This window comes from Corvus hawaiiensis, chromosome Z, assembly GCF_020740725.1.
Source record: "Corvus hawaiiensis isolate bCorHaw1 chromosome Z, bCorHaw1.pri.cur, whole genome shotgun sequence".
Lineage (NCBI taxonomy): Eukaryota > Metazoa > Chordata > Aves > Passeriformes > Corvidae > Corvus > Corvus hawaiiensis.
This window is the reverse complement of record NC_063255.1, coordinates 47951312-47971288: the sequence shown is the minus strand read 5'-3', so window position 1 is coordinate 47971288 and position 19977 is coordinate 47951312. Positions and strand designations below refer to the sequence as shown.

Genomic DNA, 19977 nt, shown 5'->3' with positions numbered 1-19977 from the left:
CAAACAAATAACAGCAAACGTAATCTCATATCCAATTAATAAATTCACTCACCATGATTCCAGTAAGTAAACAGACTCCTTTTCCACAGTATGTATTTGGTACCATATCCCCATATCCAATGGATAGAAAAGTTATTGAAATCAACCACATTGCTCCAAGGAAGTTGCTAGTAACATCCTGTTGGTCATGGTATCTGAAAATAAGAAGAAAACAATTTCTTTATCATGAAAACATTTGTTAAACTATTGTGCTCTCAGAAAAAAATTGCATTAACTGGTCATACAACCATTTTTGCATACAATCTCATTTTAAAAGCAGCTGTAAGGAATTAAACAGAACTCAAATACAATTACATCAGCAGTAAAGAATCAGTAGGTATAAAAATAGCCCCACCAGTAGAGACACTCGTGATGGTTTATAATTCAGTATTTTGTTATTATCAGTAAAATAGCAGAAATCTCTTTGTTTTTAGTAGAATCTCTTCACCGGGGCTACAGATCCTGGTAATACTCTGCAGTAGCATACAACACCAGTCTACTGGTGTCTGCTGCGGTCTGAGGCAAATATGAGAGTCAGAAAAGGTTGTGTGCAGAACCAGACAGCAGAGTACATCTTTATCTCCTTGTCCTAAACACAAGTCTATGACCAGAAATCCAGTCCTGAGCTAACATGTAAATGCTGACTTAGACAACCTATGGTCTTCCCTCTCCTTCTTCAAGTTCAAGGTGAATAAAAAAGAATGCCATTGTATTTCTCACCATCAAAAGATATTTACCGTAAATCTAGCAAAAACTCCCTTTAGTGTTAAGTCAGCTATTATGTGAAATTTCAGGATGTGCCATTTGTTGACTTAGTTTCAGTATTTTAGAGGAATATGTTCATTTTTTCCCTTCAAAAACCCCCCAAGTTCAGATTAATAATATTGTCCTCACATGACATATATACCTAATAGAATGTGAAGATATATTTTAGGTCTAAAAACCTGTTGTCACTATTTACTCTGTGGTGGGAAAAGAAATGCCTAACAGCCTAAAGTAGGTGGAATTTTGCTCCCTGGACAGAGCAGCTCTGCCACAGAGACTAATTGCAGCAGCCACTGCAGACTCAAGGTTGCCATCACCCCTGCAGCTTCTGTGAAGCCTCAAGCTAACTATATGCTGTAAGATTACCCAAGGGTATTATTTTAGCCAGTCCTTAAATCCGTTTCTCACAGGGGGTCACAGAGGGCCATATATGAATTTGTTCACAAATCCATAAACAACCGGCTTCCCACAACTGAAATAACTGCTTCTGTTTCCCTCCTTTCCGGACCTCAGTCTCCGTGACGGAGCAAGAATGCAGAGCAAGCACGCAGGCACTCTCAGGAAATTCCCTATTCTGTCACTTGTAAGATATTCACTATAAATGTCTGTAAAATGCTATCTTCAAAGTCCCACCTATGCTCCGATGATTACAACAACATAAAAGCTCTTTGACTGCCAGAAACTACAGCAATCACTCTAATCAAGTCTGTTCCACACTTCACCTGTATTTTCCTCTCTCCTGGTGTCAGTGTTGTCTCTCACAAACTTTATGTATGCCTTTGAAGTTTTTTTGTTCTGCCTAGAACAAAGCCTGGAACAATTTAGTAAAAGCCCATATTTGGAGGTCCTAAGGGCACAAAAAATGATAACCACAACAGCAAAAAGAGTAAAAAAAACCAAACAGCAGACTTGATTTAACTCATGACCACAAAGCTTTGCATAGCAAAACACAGTCTGACATTGTTTTTTTTCTAGACTGCACTACGTATTATGGATTTTAGTCTCCACTTAACAAACATAGCAAGTAACAGCTGTGAAATATAGGGACACAGAAGACAAACACAGTCGTTCCATCCAGGAAGCAAGAAGAAAGCCTGCGTACCTATCATGCTAATCCCTACAGAGTATCAAGTAAGAGATATGATCCATAGGGTCTGGATGAGCTTCACAGAGGGGCACTAAGCCACAATACATTCTAATGTTAGCAACTCAGCTAAATACTAATAAATGCTCACATAAATATTTATAATACATTTCTTTAATGCCTCTCTTTGGATTTTGAACCTGGCCATTTCCATGCTTCATACAAATCACTAAGTTGCAGAAATAACTAACCCATCGGGAATGCCAAAACTTCTTTCTTAAGCCTTGAACAATGTGGGGAAGAGATAATGGGAGTCTTTATCCACTTATCCTCCTTCACCTATGTCAGAAAACATACAAGCCAACCTACAAAAAGATTCTTTAAAGAAGGTGACATAAAGTTAAATTTTAAAAAGCTCATCAGAAGTTTTTCAAGCTTCATTGGAGACACGGAGACAATTAAGGTTCCTTAGATGAACTTTTCATTAAAGCCATCTGCATCAATATGTGTCAGCACAAATCAAGGACCTGTTTAAATGTTTCCATCTTGTTAGCTCAGGCCTGCTGGATTTCCTACTCTGAATATTTCACCCAGTTATGATTTTAAGATTATAGTTCAGCAATCAAATGTTGCATGCTTAATTTAAAAATCATCACCAGTACTTATGAATGAACTTACCGTGGCTAAAAAACAAAGGCTATTTCATGTCCTCCCTATTGCTGCAACTGCTCAAGCACAGTAAAGCATGCTTAATTTACCTAATTTAATCTTTCAAAAAACCTAAAAACTTTTTCTCTTGCAACTGTACATGGAAAGTTGAAGGGCTGACTTCTCAAGTTAAAAATCTATAAGTAAAATTGAGACAATATAAAAGGGTATCACACTCATGATAATCCTACCATTTCTTTGCCACATTTTTAGGAAGGTGGTTTAATCTTGTCTCATATTTTTGCAACCTTACTTAAGATTTTTGAATCTCTGTGGTTAGCAGTTTTAGTACATGTCTATACTCTGTGGATTTTCATAAGATTACAGTTGTGTCAGCATAGATTTCCAAGTACTATACTAAGTCACTAGGCACCACTATCAACTGGGATTCAAGCCTGAGCCAGCAAAGCCAGGGGAGTCTTCTGCTACCCTGTGTTCACAATCAGGTAGAAAATTATTACATCTGCATCAAAGGAGGAAAAGCAGTATCTTAAGAGAGTAGTATTGCAGCATCTTATTTATACAGTCATGTTAATGGCTTAAAATTAACACTAGAGGCACTTAAATTGCTTTGGGTTTTTTTTTTGGGGGGGGGGGTGGGGGGTGGAAGGAATCAATCTACTGCCTTTTGGCCTGCGTTCAGAGTTATCCCAGCATTAAAGACTGAACTTTCCATTTATGCAGGGAATGGCAAAATGGACACAGCAGAAGTTAAACTTTCCCATGTTTTTCTGTAAGTGCAGCTCTAATGTGTGGCACTAGAAGCCCTGATAAAAGCCATTCCTAGCACTGTATCTTTCACTTCACAATTGGGATTATCCCCAGTAGAGCCAATTGCAATGGACATTATAAGGAGGAGAAAAGCCAACCACACCAGCACTGGAGCAGAGCTGTCTCACTCACTGTCAGTCATCATAAGCCACTGCAAACATCTCCTCATCCCAGCTGGACTGTGAAAGACAGCTCGGATGTAACACATTCCAATATTCAACTGTAGTTTTCCTAAACTATCCATTCACTCTATAGCTGAGACTTCTGAAATCTGACAGGAAAACACTTTACCATGAACCACTAGGAAACCTGAAAGCTCAGAAAATAAAGAAAAGGAAACAAAGATTTCCTTTCAGTGACAAGTTTCACACAAAACAGAATTTTGTCATTACCAACCAAATTCCAAAACAGAAGATTTGTCGCCATTAATTTTTATTTTGATAGAGGTTTTAATTTTTATAAATATTTTTATTTTTAAAATTAGAGTCACTAAAAATACAGTCATGTAAATATTTAAAGCCCACTATTCTTAGTCAGTAAAAACTTGCACTAGAAAGATAATGAGTCATTTGAAGATAAGAACTAGTATTTAACTGTATTAAAACTGCATCTGTATACAGTTTGACTTTCTTGATTACTCTCAGCCTCACAAGGCAGCAGGATAAAGGGTCATTTAGAAAAGCTATGTATTCCTGCAGTGTACAAAAATCATTGGCTGAAGTCACACAGGCGTAAGAATTATTTATCACGCTCCTTTTCTAACAAGGAATATGTCAGCAGGCAGGCAGCTGGAACAGACTATTCACCAGGCAATCATCATCCTGTGAAACACCACCATCCAGTTCTCACCATTCAGCATATATAATTCTTGAAACCACTCTAATTTAAACCAAAAACAGCTGAATGATTATATTTGTGAAAAAATAGCATGGCTCAATTCCTTCTCAAGCTAAACTGAGTGGGAGTTTTACAACTCATCTCAGAAAAATATAAATACATTCCTCAGGCAACAATACTTCAGTGGCTTTGTTTGTCAAAGAAATATTTCAGATTCTTTATCAAACAGCAGTCCCTTTCTTCTGCTTTCACTATTGGTATGAAGATTTTCAGTACTGCTTCCCTTTCCTGTTTGTATGTGATGAAGTTTCATGTCATTGGTAGAACATCTGCTTTTTAGCTGCACATAATTATCACACATTCACATGTGGACATCTAAGACATTCATCTTAAAAAGAGATTAATAAGAAGTAATCAAGTATAACATTAAGCTTGACCACTGGTGCATTAATTCACAGTTAGCAGCTTCAATTCAGTTTCTCTTGCCTCCATGAACAGCCTCTGATAACTTTGCTATCTTTGGTTTTGCCTTCTTGAACAAGTCAAGGAAAGAACTAAAAATGATTGAAAAGATGACCCGTTCTGTAGGGAAGAAAATGGCCTGCTTTTACCATAATCATGAAGAAACTCCTGGCAATGGCAATTCAGGCTGAGTTTTTTCCTGTCAAACCTTAAAATCTTTTAGACTATTAACAGCTGGAAAGAGGCTCATCCTATTAAATCAGAAACTTGTCAAGACTGTTGAGACTCTGATTGATCTAACCAGCTACTAGAGCTCCCCCACAGTATCAGACCATTCTGTTACTAAATGCCGTTTTAGTCTTAGTTAGATGGTTAGTACTGCCAGCTTTTTATCTCTGATGATAACAGACATGTCTTTGTATTCCTTCTCCCTTCCTCCTGTTTAAAAGAAAGGAAAAAAGAAATCCATAATGGCACATGGAACAGCGGGGCTGACTCCAAATATAATGAAGTCAATGGAAGAAATTTTGCGTGCCCTAATGGGCTTAGGATCAGAAAGGCAGCTTGGAAAAATGTATGCCAATCCTTATCTTTTTTCTAACACATCTGTTGATGTCCCCCAAATATTTATGAAGAGCAGCAAAAATGTTCTTGTCACAATAACTGCTTAATGAAAGTACAAATACCACACCAAATGCCTGCATTTCAAACAGACTGCCTCACAACAGTAGCAGTTGTGAACCCTATCAAAAATAATTGGTTAGAGTCAGCTGACTGGATTGCTTCTACCATGGCCAAAAATGTTAATGATTTTTCTGCTAAGTGCATTTTCAGGCTATTTACAGAAAGCTAATAAAACCAAGAAAAGTGAAGTATTCTATGTAATTAGCCTAAGTTATTATGTTAGCTAAAATGGATGCAAAATATAAACTAAAAGAAAACAACAGGACAGAGGAGAGAGAAATCAACACAAAATGAGAAGGGTGAGATAGTATGTTTTAAGAAATTTTATCACTATTTTTGATACAAATTACGGCTTAAGAAGAGTGAAGACAGAAAATTACTAAAACCCCTAGCTGCTATCATATACCCACCCATCAATGCTTGAGCAACAGATACCCTACCAGTACAGAAATAAGGACTAGTTGTCTTTTATAATAAGGGTGTCAAGCTTTTATTTGTCCCTCACTGATGGAGGCCTGGTGCTGTAGAGGATTGATGCTGTGCTAAATCAGTATACTTCTCTGCAGCTGGAGTAGATGGGAGGATTTTCCATCTTTCCAAGAGAAGCCATTGACCTACAAGCAAAAAGGTTGCTGAAGCTTCTTAGAAGTACCTGACTTTTTTTTTTTTTTAAATGTGCTTTCAATAATAGTGTAAGAGTGTTAAGGAGAATCTGTTGAATAAATTCTGTAAGCATTGGGAAATTGGGAAAGCTTTAAATTTGTGACAGACAACAATCCACTAAAAAGATCAGAAGTAAAGACAGGAGAGTTCAGTATCAACGTATCAAAAAGTAATCCTGAGAATAAAGTGGTAGCTACTGCTTCAGAAGATCTTAGACTATATGAAAACAATAATGTGTCTTATCAAAGTTTTCAGAGAGTTTAAGGAGAAATTTTTCTCGCCTCAATTAAGAAACACACCCACCTCTCTTCAAGCCCCAGTTTTGGTACTTATCCCGCAGTACAGTAAGTATTCTTACTCCCACTGTGTTCTTTTCAGCACTTTCAAGCTATTTTGTTCCTGCAGAGGCATAACTGAAGTTGTGACTTGTTGTGACTCAGCAGAATAATGAATATTCCTAAAGCTCTTGGAAGGCTGCACAAAAAGTCCTAAAACAAACCCTTAACTCCTAGAGACCTGAATGAGCTTTGCCTACAGACATGTTTTTTAAACATATAATCTGACAGTTTTGAAATACAATCAGGTTCACCATGCCTAAACATGGCTCATTTTAATAAAATGTACCCAACAGAACAGAAAGTATGGCAAGTAGAAGCACCTTTGTGTCTCTCAGAGGTGAAAGCTGGGACTAACAGTAGCAGCTGTTACAAAGGTTCCATGACTGATTCTTCTAATTTGAAAAAACTTACATTAATTATTCTTTGTGCAAAATTTTGCTTTATCTTAAGTATTTGGACAAACACATTTTACTGTGTTCAGACCATCTTTTTCAGAAAGATCTATCTTCGTCACATTTTAGAGCATGCTCAGGAATTCAGCTTTTCTCAGCTCTGTTTCTTTACATTTGATAATATTCTGTCACCAATAAAAAAAGTTTGCACATTTCAAAGGAATGCCTTTATATTTTAAAAACTCAACTCCCTAGCCTTTCCCGGTTCCTATACACACACACCCAGACTCTGCAGAAAAACTAAGCACGCTTCATATAGCTCAAGCGCTAAGAGGCAAAATCAGGCTCTAATGGTTGGTATTAGTTGTTGGATCAGGAGCAGCAATCAGCACCAAAACAGTATGTTACGAATAAGGATGCTTATTCACAGACTTTGGCACGTGTATTACAACGTGCTCCACAATTCCATGATCATATGTCACATTTTGTCTTCACAAAAAACATACTAGTACCTTTTCCAATGCAAACCACAACTGCTCACAGCATAAAACACCTTATTGGCATACCATTTTTAGCCTCATGTTTTTGGAAATGAAATATCATGTTTTAATTTTTCACAGCTCTCTGACAGACTCTTTCAATGAAGTTAAGTTTTTTGATACAGCTGATGATTATTTTGGTGGTCTTCACCTTCTGAGCTCTCAGCTCCCAACTTGACAGTTTGATTAGCCTGTATGCCCAAAGCTCTGGCTAAAACCCAATGAACTCAAACTCCTCTATAATGACTCACGTTTAAAAATAATTCTCTTAAATTAGACATCCAAAAATTGTGTAGTACCAAAATTTTTCATTTTACCAGAAGAAGCATGTCCTGAAGAAGCAAAACAGCCTCTTAAACGCATCAGTATCCATACAATGAAGCAACACAGAAAAAATTCTTAGTGAACAAGCAATACATCAGGCTTTCCAAAAAGCACAGGACAAATGAGCAGTTGATACTCCTTTGTTAGTTTAGCAGCTTAGTGAGGAGAGCACTGACCATGGGGAGTGAATTTGTTGTCAGGCTCTTCTCAAGCACAAAGCTGATTCACACCAGTATCTTCATGTCCCTGTTCTACCTGTTAGGATACGGGCTGTCAAAGTACCTCAGAATATGTTTTTGAAGCTACTTGAATTAAAAATTAAATTAAAAATGACTCTTTAATCCAGTGGAGAGACATGTTGTCTGAAAGGCTTATTAGGACAGGAGCTGAAAAAAGGAGTGTTTGTTAAAATCCTTTACAAACCACACTTTGAACAAACATTAACTCTGCTTTGAAAGCAAAATTCAACTAATAATCCAGAAAGGACAGTGACTGCAAACACACTGACTATTAGAAATAAAATCTGAAATATCCAAGAGCTGCTCCTTCTGTAGTTCTGTATATTATCTTTATCAGAAATTGTTCTGTAAAAGAAGCTACTATAAATATGCTGTTAATGTGATATTAAATATATGAAAACAAAAGAAGGAAACTGAAGTGACATCAGTAAGCTTGAAGGAAAACTCCTGTTTCTCTGTAGTTTTTTATCTTTTAAAATAAGAAACGCATGCATATTTCCTTTCTGCAGCCATTATTTTTTACACAGTCTAATTTCTAAAATTTGTCAATACAATAAGAAGGAATTTTATTTTTAAAATTTGCTTTAAGTTTTTGAGGTCTGCAACAGCACTGGCTAAAGCTGTGTTATGATAGAAACATGAATCATTCAAATTCAAAGAGTTTCTTAATGAGCTGTACTGTGAATCATTCATTATATTCACGGGCAACTAACTCTAACCCTTCTAAAATTTTCCCTTATCTTGCACTTTGCATTTCCTCTGGAGATATCCCGTTACTATTTTATACCTAAGCCCCTCTCAGAAGGAGGAAATATTTTTGAGATTATCTGAATCAACTGATATCTAAAGATTCAGAAGCAGTTTTCTGAAGAAAAACTTTAGAAATAGAAGTTTTAGAAAGTAGAAATAGAATTTATCATGATAGACTTTAAATGAAACCTACCTTTATTTTTCTGATATAAAACGGCAGAACTAGGTAAAAGTTAGCCTTTTATGCAGGGAGAAGACAGGAGGAGGTGAAATTATAGAGCAAAGATTATGCTGAATTCTTCAAGAAGACTTTCTGACAAACGGAGAACTCTGCAGGTATTTTTCTCTTACGGAACTAATTTCATTTATCATCACAAAACTTACTAGTTCTGTAGCTGATGTATTGCTTTCTATAAAAAGGAATGAAGCACATGCTCATGGTCATAAAGCCTGCTGGTTTGGCATTTTTTGTCCAAATTTCATTAGGATACCAGCAATTTTACCAACATATGCAAGTTCTCTAATGTAATGGACATTGAGAACAGATGACTAAAATAAAATAAAATAAAATAAAACAAAACAAAACAAAAAAAAAATAAAAGTAAAATGCCTATGACAATTCTCTTTCCTTTAGAACTGAAAAACAAAATACCGGATTCATCAAAATGTATGGTCTGGATAAATTGGAGAATAAAACTGGTTTAGATAGGACAGCACCTTACAAGTAAACATTTTTTTAAAATCTAGACAGAATTTACTAAGTTTGGATCAGAGCAGAAAGCTGCGGTCAGTGCAAGTTTTATTGAGTTCCTCAGAATTGGGGACGAGTTTAACATTCTGTATTGGGAACACTGCTGGAGCTATATGCTTAACTTAAATCAGACAAATTGAACTTATTGTTGATTATATTTTCATTTCTTTTATAAAAAGGAAAGACTGTATTTACAGTTTAGCTTCTGTAAGTTACACTGCTTGAAACAGATTTTACTGAGTATTTCTAAAGCCAATTCCAAACCCAAAGTCTGTGTACTTTTGAGAGTCAGCTGAAAGTTGTACCAGATCCCACTAACAGTGAAGTACTGGGGACTACATTTAATGTTATGAAACATGAAGTCTAAAAATGTAACTATATATTGCCATACAGGAAATTAAACAAAGAAAGAACTTGTAACATAAATATTTTCCACTTACTTTTTATGTATGAAACTTCAGCATGAGACTGTCAATATTTAAGAAAAAAACCCAGGGTTATCCCTTTTTAATTATTGTTCTCTTCATCAAACCAATCAGAAGGCTAGAAGAATACTTTGGAGTAAATTTTTGTGATTGATGTAGAGATGTTAATTTACAGGGATTGAGAAAGGTTATCTACACAGAAGACATTCTTGTGACTGTTACCGTATGTCTTACAGAGGAGTGAGTTTACATGGACCAGCTACAGGATGGACTTCTGCCACAAGGTTCTCAAGGCAAATCCAAGTGGAGAGAATACCATAAATTCATACAGGCTAGAAAAAATGTAATAGAGCTACATGTAGTACTTTACTCTGGCGATGGGAATAAAGGAACATCATCCTCATTTGCTTATACAGACCTCTGCAGTGTCACATTTGAAGACAGATGTGTTGCCCACCTAAATGTAACCAAAAAGAAAAGGCTTAGGAGACCTTCACCAAAATATATTAAATATGCTAGATGCAATTATGGTTTTCTTTGCTCTATTTTAGACATTGTCAAAATGACATTGTCCAAAATGCCTTGATATATTGTCACCAAATTCTGTAATACTGTGAATGTGAGATTATATGAAGTCTGAACCTTGTACTTTTCTCCCCCCTTTTCTCATTAAAAAGAGTAAAATCAGTTTTTCGCTTGTGATAATTTGGCGTTTTCAGTTTGTTTGCCATTTGCTTTCAGGACAGCTAACTTTTGTAGGGATCATCTCATATTAATGGCAAACATTTACCAAAAACAAAGGATCTTGTACTATTTTCTCTAAAGACCATGAACATGACAGAATCCTTTCTACTGATAAGTTTTTTTTTTACCAAAACCATTTTGTTGCCTGATATCTTGGCCCTCATTCAAGATTTTCTGACTGCATTTTGACTGATTTCAATGAAACACTGAAGAAATAATGAAATTCTGTGCTCTGAAGGAACTTGAGCAGACAACATTTTCAGAAAAAAAAACCCTGTTACATATTTTCACTCTGTTTTTAATGGAGGGGAGTACTCTGGATGGTGTGCCAACAGAACTTACCTTTTGCACTATCTACAGTTGAAGCATGTGTCTTACAGTCTATATGTTGAACAAGCTGGAAAAGTCCTTTAATAAACCTGAAGTTATCTAATGCCTATTGTTTAGACTACTGGCAAATTCTATGTGAATCATAGATCAGATATGTGAGTTATCTATGTGACTTTCATGCTTCAACTCAGTTCTTTGGTCAAGATTTAGACAGGCAAGCACATAATCAGGGGTCATGCTTAACTAAGGATGTACACAATGGGAACAACAGCTTGGTTTCAGCATGTTTGGTTTCGAAAAGAAAGACTAAAACTAGACACTGAACTGTAAATGTTTGTCTCATTTACGTAGAGTATGGGCCCTTTATACCGAAGCATTATCTCTGAGCTACAAAACTTTAATTATAAAAATTTATAAACAAGCAAATGTTGTAGATAGATAGATGATAGATAGATAAGATAGATAGATAGATAGATAGACAGATACATAGATAGATAGATAGACAGATAGATAGATAGATGTATACACAGCAAAATATTCCTTTAAGAGTTCAACTACATTTGAGTGTAACCTTTTGGAGAACTCAGAAAATGATGCGACTAAAGGAAAAACAATATTTCATATTTAAAAGAAAAACCCCTTGATTTTCTCTAGATTGCATCCTCTGAGTTCCAGAAAGTCAGTCATGCCTCCCCTAAAGGGGTAGAGGAGAAAGAATTCCAACTATATGGATTAAAGATCCTTGGAAAATGCAAGAGATCTATAGTCTTTCTTTTCCAGAATGTACAGCTTCAGTCAATTTGTCCTCCAGATTCTGAAGTCCTGACTGGAGACTTATGTGTGGAGCTGTGGTACAGCCACAAAGACTTCAGCAGGCTTATGTATTCTGAATACCTTTCCCAAAAGAATGAGAAAGAAAAATGCAAGCATGCAGAATTAACAACATTTCCTCTATTTTCATATCTCTCACCTCATTTCTCAGAATGAGTATTTCTAGATTGCGTCTCTACCTGTGCAATAATTTGAAACAATATAAAACATCATTACTGCCATCACACTATAGTAGAATCCTTTGCTCATTAAGTTCAAATAAATTTTGTTATTCAGAATAAGGACATCACACCAAACAATAGCAGTAAACATAATTCTCTGCATGACATAGACACAAATAGCTTAAATGACTTTGGTCAAGGTCACAACAGAATTGCAAGTTGGATTCTCTAGCTCATGCTATTTTCAACATGCAGAATACTTCTATGTAATTAAATAATGCAATCTGCCTCTAAAACAAAATTGCACTGTTTATTGCTTTTGTGACTTCACAAATTGTTTGTATATATTTAGCATACTTTTGTTGATATAATAAAACCTTCACTCCAGTGTTCTGTACTATTAAAAATGCTACTGCCACTACCTCAATAACAGAAGAGTGCTAGGGTTGATCCTACTAAAACCATGCTAACATTATTCTAGTCTAAATTTTAAATTTCCTTTGAAAAGAAGTGAAAATAAACTGATAGAATGTGTAGCTCCTGGTACAGATTGTTGTGTCTCCTGCAGACACTAGATCACAGGACACGGCATCTGCTTCTTGGTCTATTATCTGTGCTAGATCTCATTTTCTAAAAATCAAGAGAAATCGTACTCCACAACATCAGAAATACAATCACTGAAGGACACCAGTGTCCTGCTGAGGTACACGGACTGCGTCAGCAGGTCTTCTGCCTCCCAGCACACAAGGAACGAGCAAGGCAACTGATGTGATCTGCTTGCAAGGAACAAATACCACCCTAAAAGCAGTATTACCAAGAATTATCATGCACATTTTTTGTTAAATCCTTGTAGGCTTGGGAAAGGAAGAAATTTGATGCAGAAGGTATTACTGAGAGCTGACAAGCATCTTTGGTGTTCAATTAACTAAATGTAACATATAATTTGCCTTTGAACACCTTGGAAAGAATCTACTGCAAAAGACTGCAATTTAACATCAAAGTTTTAACAGTCAGGGTTACAATTTTAGAAGCTCATTAGTCTGAAGGTGTATCATGATTTTCTGAAACGATGAATGATTAAAAACAGAGTTAAAAAGAAAAGACATTTGGGCATGAATACTTGATCTGAAATCTCTGTTCAGTTTCAGGGAATGTTGTATCTCTGATTTCAGACTGTGAGCAGCTTTGCCAATTACATCTACTGCACTCTTTTTAGTATAAAATAATAAGAGGTCACCTTTAACTCAAGGAATTAGAACACCAAGTCTCTTCTTTCTCAAATTCAGTGAAGATACATTGTTTTTATTAGAAGGCTATTACTAAATGTGAATACTTTGCAGAGTTGTTTTCCACATGTACTACTGCCTGCCCAAAAATGTGTAGTCCAGCTCCTGAACTGACACTAAGGTCATATATATATCTTCCGGACAATTCTCAGGTCAAGCCAATTAAACTAGAGTGTCTACAAACTGGTAAATTCAGGTTATTCAATAACAACAGAGAATGCAGTGACTGAAAGACATGAAATATAGATTAATGTCATCCTGAAATTAGCTACTGAAAGCAAGCCTGAAGCTTGATGGTTGCACTTCAAACAGCACCTGCACCAAAGTAAACTCCACATTCTCCCACCCCACTGCACACCCAGCAGTTGGTGTGCCATGTGCTACAAACCCACAGCCAATTTCTCCCTCAGGTGTACTGCAGACAACTACTGAATTGAAAACAAAGCAACTGACCCTGCTGACACAACCAATTATAGACAAAATACTTTCCAAGCTTGGCCGTACTTTTTGCCAGAGCTGACCAAGGGAGCAGCTTCTCCCTTTTAGAACTCATGTCTTACATCCACCCTACATGTACTAGAGAGGTGACAGCCAAAAAAGGAAAACATGCTCAGCCAAAATCCTCTTCTCCCCTCAATCAGCATTAGGTTGCAATGGGACTAAAATATTGTTTCTTCTTTCTACATAAAATTCTTCCTTTTAGCTTTTTTACAGCAGCCAAGGAAACAATGTATTTTGACTCTTTGATGCTTTGTTCCATTAAAAAAATATCCAGACCATATGGGACAGCTGAGACACAGACTGGCTCATGGTTCTTTCTGTAAACTAAGACAAAGTACTCCTGCTAAGTGTCTCCTGTGTTTATTAAAAAGATAATAGATTTTACAGATAATAATTAGGCACTGGTTAAAGTCTTATAAAAAAAAGACACTTTCATATCACAGAACTGTTAACTCCTAAATAATTTAGTAAGAGTTATTCAACCAGCACCCCTTCCTAAACTTAGATTTTTATGGCAGAAGCTAACAACTTATGAGATCAGCAGGTTACAGGTTGAACCATTTAGCTTTTGATAGCTGAGTCCCAAACTGTTAAAGACTTTTAGTCACATTTGTGTTTAACTGTTTGCTCTACTGTGCAATGATCAGAAGCTCATTACTTTGAAACTGTGCCCTGTATATCTTTCCTAGTCTGCTGTTGGGTGTTTCCTATGAAAGATACACACCAACCAAAGACACCAGAATGAAACAAAATCGAAGTTCAGCAACTGTGCTCAAGCAGCAAGATGCAAGTGTTTCATCCTATTCCAAAATGGATATGCATGAGTTAGCAATGCCTTGGGTAATAATCAATAATTTTTGCTTTAAATAAAAGGAACTATATCCCCTCTTCTTGAGAGGTATGGTCCATAGCTCAAGGATTTGAGGTCATTCCCAGTGTGGAAAGCTAAAGTCCTAAAGGACAAAAAACCAAAAAACGGAGGGCCAGTCAAGCTGGTTGTTCTCACTGCAGGCTGGGAGGATCATCCATCCATATCTGGAGAAAACATATCCAGAGAAAATACCACAGAAGCATGGCAAGAGGTGGGAATGCAGCAGCACATACGGAGCTGTGGAGAACAGACCTTCACTGCCTAGCTCACTCTTGCATGGCCAGCGAAGTCTCTTTTGGTCTTTTACTGGGCTAGTGTCCGAATCTTTAGTCTAGTAGTCCACTAAATTCCAGCTTAACTTTTGGGTGTATTACCTACTAGTAAGTAAAAATTGCTTTGCACTCTCAAGCTGCATATACCTTGCTTGTAGAGTGTCTTTGCCCCTGCTGAAGATGCACGAATAACCTGCTGTGAGGGATCACAGCACTACATGCAAGGAAATTGAAGCACAGGTGTAATAAGTGAAAGCCCTTGGATTGCAGAGCTGCTTGTGGAAAAGCCAGGCTTTAGTATTCCAGCCTTATAGAACATCCTGATCTTTGAAAAAAAAAAGTTCATTTATTCAGTCTTACACACAACTTTCAAATCCCAGGTTTTTAAAATCTTTCTGCCTCATACTCCAAAGCTGCCTACAGCTCAAGATACTTCTAATGCAGCCAGTCAAAGCAGGCAAAACAAATGCTATGAAACTACATTTGTATCTGCTCAAGTTTGTAAGTATCAAGATATTTTTAACGTGATCAATGGCCTACTTTATAATGTCATCAAACAAAATAAGCACCGGTGAACAATGTATCATTGCACTCCTATGCCTGGAACACACAATCTTGAAGTCTGTCATACCCACAATATAAATCCCATTCACTTTAGATTAACTGAATACTTTGTTTACACATCCAGCTGATCATGTTTGTTATAGAAGAATACATTAACATCAATATTAACAAAAATCTTCTGTTCAGCAGTTACAGATTTGATAATTCTTGTTTACGTATTACAATGTTTTTATTGTTTTAAAGACAGCATACACTGTTTTTTACTGCTATTTTCACCTGTTCAGTAGTTATTAGTAAATATTTAGTTAATTCATGGAATAAATAAAACTTTTAAAAGCACCCCCATCACCCCCCCCCCCCCCAAAAAAAAAAAAAAAAAAGCATTGCAAAACCTATTTTTAGGCCTGTATACAATTCCTGATACTGAAACTTCAGTTCATACCCAAGGCTCATTTTAAGCTAATGCAAGCCCACCGGCTCCCACAGATTCTGCACCAGGTTTCAAACCAGGTTGTAGCCCCATGGCACTGACATCCTCTGTTTCTGTGTGTTCTTATCCTATTCAGGTACCTGCTACTCTGCAACATTTGGAGTACTTTTTACCTTCATTGCACCTTATCAGTAATTAGGGACTGGTCTCTTTTTCTGTCAAGCTTGGCAACAGAAGATACACTTAAGCCCTGTGTCACAAGCACCGTACACAAAGTACAGTACAGAGACTCAATGTTCAGTGCCAGGCTGTTCCAACCCAGCCTGAGGTGAGACTGCAGCACAGTGCTGAGCACGGTGCCTGCACACACCCGGCAGGAGCACAACTTCACTGACCCTACCAGATAGGGGACTTGGAGGTCCCACCACCAAACTGATATGAACATATATATTACCCTTTGCAAGTGAGACCACAGAGGCTCTTGCCTCAGGCTTCTCCACTTGAGGCAGAGAGTACACAGGGAAAACAAGTCAGCTAGCAGAGTGTAATTCCTGCCTGGGCAGTGTTCTCAGCACAAGCTGTCAGCACAGCCAGCATCCATCAAAACCGAACAGGCTTAAACTGCTGTATCAACACATGAAGGCATCACCTTCATCTGAACACCACTAGCCTTCAGAACTGTTTAGCTCCCTTTTCTCCTCACTAGAAGTTACTACATTTATTAGTACTGCAGTATCACATATGTAAGTGTTATTCTTGGACAGCACTGTGCTAAGCAGTGTGCAAACACAGTTCAAAGACAACCCCTGACCCAGAAGCTTGCAAACCTAAATAATCCAAGATACTTGTCCAATTCACATTGCACTGATGCCTTCAATTCTCAATTAACATACTTCAATTCAGTGAACCACTCTTGTGGAAAGCCACAGGAATTTTGCCAGTGGATTTCATTTATCACAGAACAAGGCTCAAAAAGAAATATTAGATATCAATCTGGTTTAGAGAAAAAACAACTGCAAGTAGACTCACGTTCTCTTTTCTCAATCAGAAGTGTTCTAGACTGATCAGCTTAAACTCTGAACTAGTACAGTATCACTGTTTTGGGAAACACAAGTGTAAATGATGACACACACCAACATTTACTACTTCTAAGAGATGTTGCAAATCACTTACTATCTCAAGAACAGCTGTACTAAAAACTATACCTGATTTTGAACTTTTCAAGAAAAAACCTACCCCAGCAAGAAAAGCCTTTTTATGGAGACAACAAATTAAAAGGGGGAAAACACAGAAAAGGAAAATAAAGAACACATAAAATATTGAAAAGAACCTTCTCATGTTTCCCTCCATAAAACCACTAATTCCCTTAACTGTGCAATTTCACAACACTATCTATATCCTCTTACTGACCTTATAAATCTGAATTTTTAGGACTGAATTGTAAATTCCTAATAGAAGCCGTCCTTCAATATCTAAGGCTAGAGTTCAGTCAGCATACTGGCTGTTTATTAGCAATGAAGTAACAGCCATGGTCTATACTCCTCACTTTGCCCAAGAAGCAAAAGAAAACCAGCAGAAAAGCTTAAATTCACACTTCAGAGTGCATTTTTCAAAGACATTAAACTATTGGAGCAACAAATTCTATTTTGAAGTGAGAAGACATTGATTTTTGCTTCAGTATGACCCTATTTTATAGGGATTGCTTTTGGTGTACTGTGGCAAATAGTTTTTACTCATTTTGAAGCAAAATATTCTGAGTAGTTCAAAATGTTGGTCAAAATGGGGAGGAAAAAAAAAATTATCACATTTAAAAATACGAGGACCAGATGATGTTACTTTCGATCCAGTAATGAAATAATGATAAAAAAAATTCCATAAATTGCTTTCTTATCTGAAAGAATTTGGAGTACGTACAACCATTCTTACTGACCAGAACAAAGACTGTTCTCTTAATTATGTTTTATAGATTCAAGATTAATGAAAAAGAAAAATCTTTTTGTCCTTGAAAGCAGGTAAGTACTCATCTGTAAGTATTTTAATTCTCTTTAGACCTTTCTGTTTAGAGAAATAGTTTTCACTTTGCTCACCATTCTTGAACTATACATGAACTTTTCCACTTCATTCTCTTCTACAACTGTTATACATATAAGTCCTTTGTAAATAAAAGGGAATTTAACCTAAAAACAAGTTTTCTTCCTCTAGTTAGATTAATCTGAAGGACAGATTTTTTTTTCTCTTTCATTAAGCAAGTAGATTTTTTTTTGCTTGTTTTTAAAATTTTTGTCTTTTGCACTCCCTTTCTCAAAGATGGGTTTGCTATTTTTGGACTAGAGAAATCCTGATCTACTTTGGCTTGATATATTTTTGTGAAGGAATGACTATATCCACTGACACCTCACCAGTTATTGCTACTTTCCATATTTATAAGGATAATTCTAATAACCTAAACAAACTGAAGAGTATATTCTTACTTATATTCTCAAAGTTCTTGTGCTGAGAATACACAAACAGCACTTTCAAAGGGAAGGAAGATATGAATTTAAAAGAACAGCAAACTCTACATGCATTAGAATAGGTGCATCTGCTTCCTCCCTTAAATGTACATAACTGTTTTGTTTTCAAGCAGCAAAAGAACATATGATTTAGCTATTAATCCTTCTGGATACACCTAGAAAAGGAATATTTTATTTAGATCAATTGCTCTTTTTTGGATCTGGGTTATGCATATAAGACACTCCCCAGTGTACTTCTGTGAATAAACTCCCTTGTTGCCTTCAGTGTATGATAAAATAATGGATCTGATGGTCTATTTGTAACTTTTTCAACAAAAATGGAAGCAGTTACATGTAGTTTTAGTTATGAATTGCTTTGAGGTGTAAGTATTATAAAACAGCAACCCATCATTTACAGTTAATCTACACTCAGTGTGCAAAAACAGGAATTAAGACTGGTAGGCAGAGAACCATTCATTCACAGCACAGGTGCACGTCAGGATGATGACAGGTCATCATTGCTTATTGTTGTTTTGAATATTTAACTTTTAACATTTGCCACCACTGGAGAAACCTGACTGCCAGTAGCACATTCTACTTTCAGTGAGCCGTGAGCCAAGGGAAGGTAAAGAACCACGATAAACAGCCAGCACTGTCCATACACAAACACTATTTGATCAGTTGACAGTCACGAGACTGAAAAAAATAAAAATGATATGTCATTGTTTCTGACCTTCTGAGCCTAAAAATAGGCTTAAAATTAAATATGCAGGCATGGTCTGTTGTTGTTGGGTTTTGTTTGCTTGTTTGTTGGGGTTTATGTGGGGTTTTCTGGTTGCTTTTTTTTAAACTAAGAACAAGAATCTTCCCACTGGCACTGCAGAGAATGCTAAAAGCAATTTCCATTGGAAGGTGGCCTTGTGAATATGCATGCAACGTGTGTCAGATAAGGTCCTCAAGACAAGCAAGAACTGGAATACATACCAAGAGGAAATTAGATAGCTAAGAAACATTTTTTCCTTCATGAATGACAACTGAAAGTGTCAGTGTATCCACTTGCTTGTATCAAATGAACCCTTAACATTTGCCTCCCAGTTGTCATGTGTGAGCTGCTTACTGGAAACTTTGTAATGGTATCATACTTCCAAGAAATAAGACAGACATTTATTTGTAGAAAACAAAAATGAGCAGAAAGCAGAAAAGTATTTCACCATCACACACAGATGGGATTTTGTGTGTGTGTGTGTGCTTTTTGTTTGAGTTTGTTTTTGTTAAAACAAGGAGAGAGTACAGAGTAGAAACTGACAAGAGGAAGAAATGCTTACTAAAACTGCTCAAACAGAACTTACTTCATTGCCAGAAGTTAAAGAGAGGAACAAATAGAACCAGAAATTGTGCCAAAAATGTGCTCTCTGCAGAAGAAGAAAATTCAGTTCTGTTCTCAGTTCTCCTCTGAAAGAAATTCCAGGCACATGATACGATCCGTTCTGGACATACAATAGCGCAATGTGGGCATTTGTGGTTCATATTGCTTGGTACATGGGCACTTTATACCCATGTTTGTATTCAGAAGAAAATATTATTTCTCCCTTTGTATAAAAAAAAAAAAAATAACAGATAATAACAGTGGCTACCTTCCACACAACCTAGAAAAGCAGCCCACTTCTCACAGAAGAGACATTCATTCTACAGAAGAGTGAAGCAAACTTGTCAGATTCTTCAAT

At 36.5% G+C, this 19977-nt stretch overlaps 1 protein-coding gene across 4 annotated transcripts in view; it reads right to left on the bottom strand.

The window, feature by feature from the left end:
- The window catches only part of KCNN2 (potassium calcium-activated channel subfamily N member 2), a 70274-nt gene that overhangs the window by 24049 nt on the left and 26248 nt on the right, over window positions 1-19977 (bottom strand). For 2 of the 4 annotated variants that reach the window (XM_048291423.1, XM_048291424.1), the window contains exons 5-6: window positions 10190-10228; window positions 53-194 (exon numbers count right to left, since the gene is read on the bottom strand). In XM_048291423.1, the coding sequence (XP_048147380.1) occupies window positions 53-194; window positions 10190-10228 (181 nt within the window). The remainder of the gene's footprint in view (window positions 1-52; window positions 195-10189; window positions 10229-19977) is intronic. The other 2 variants (XM_048291425.1, XM_048291426.1) reach the window with 1 other exon arrangement.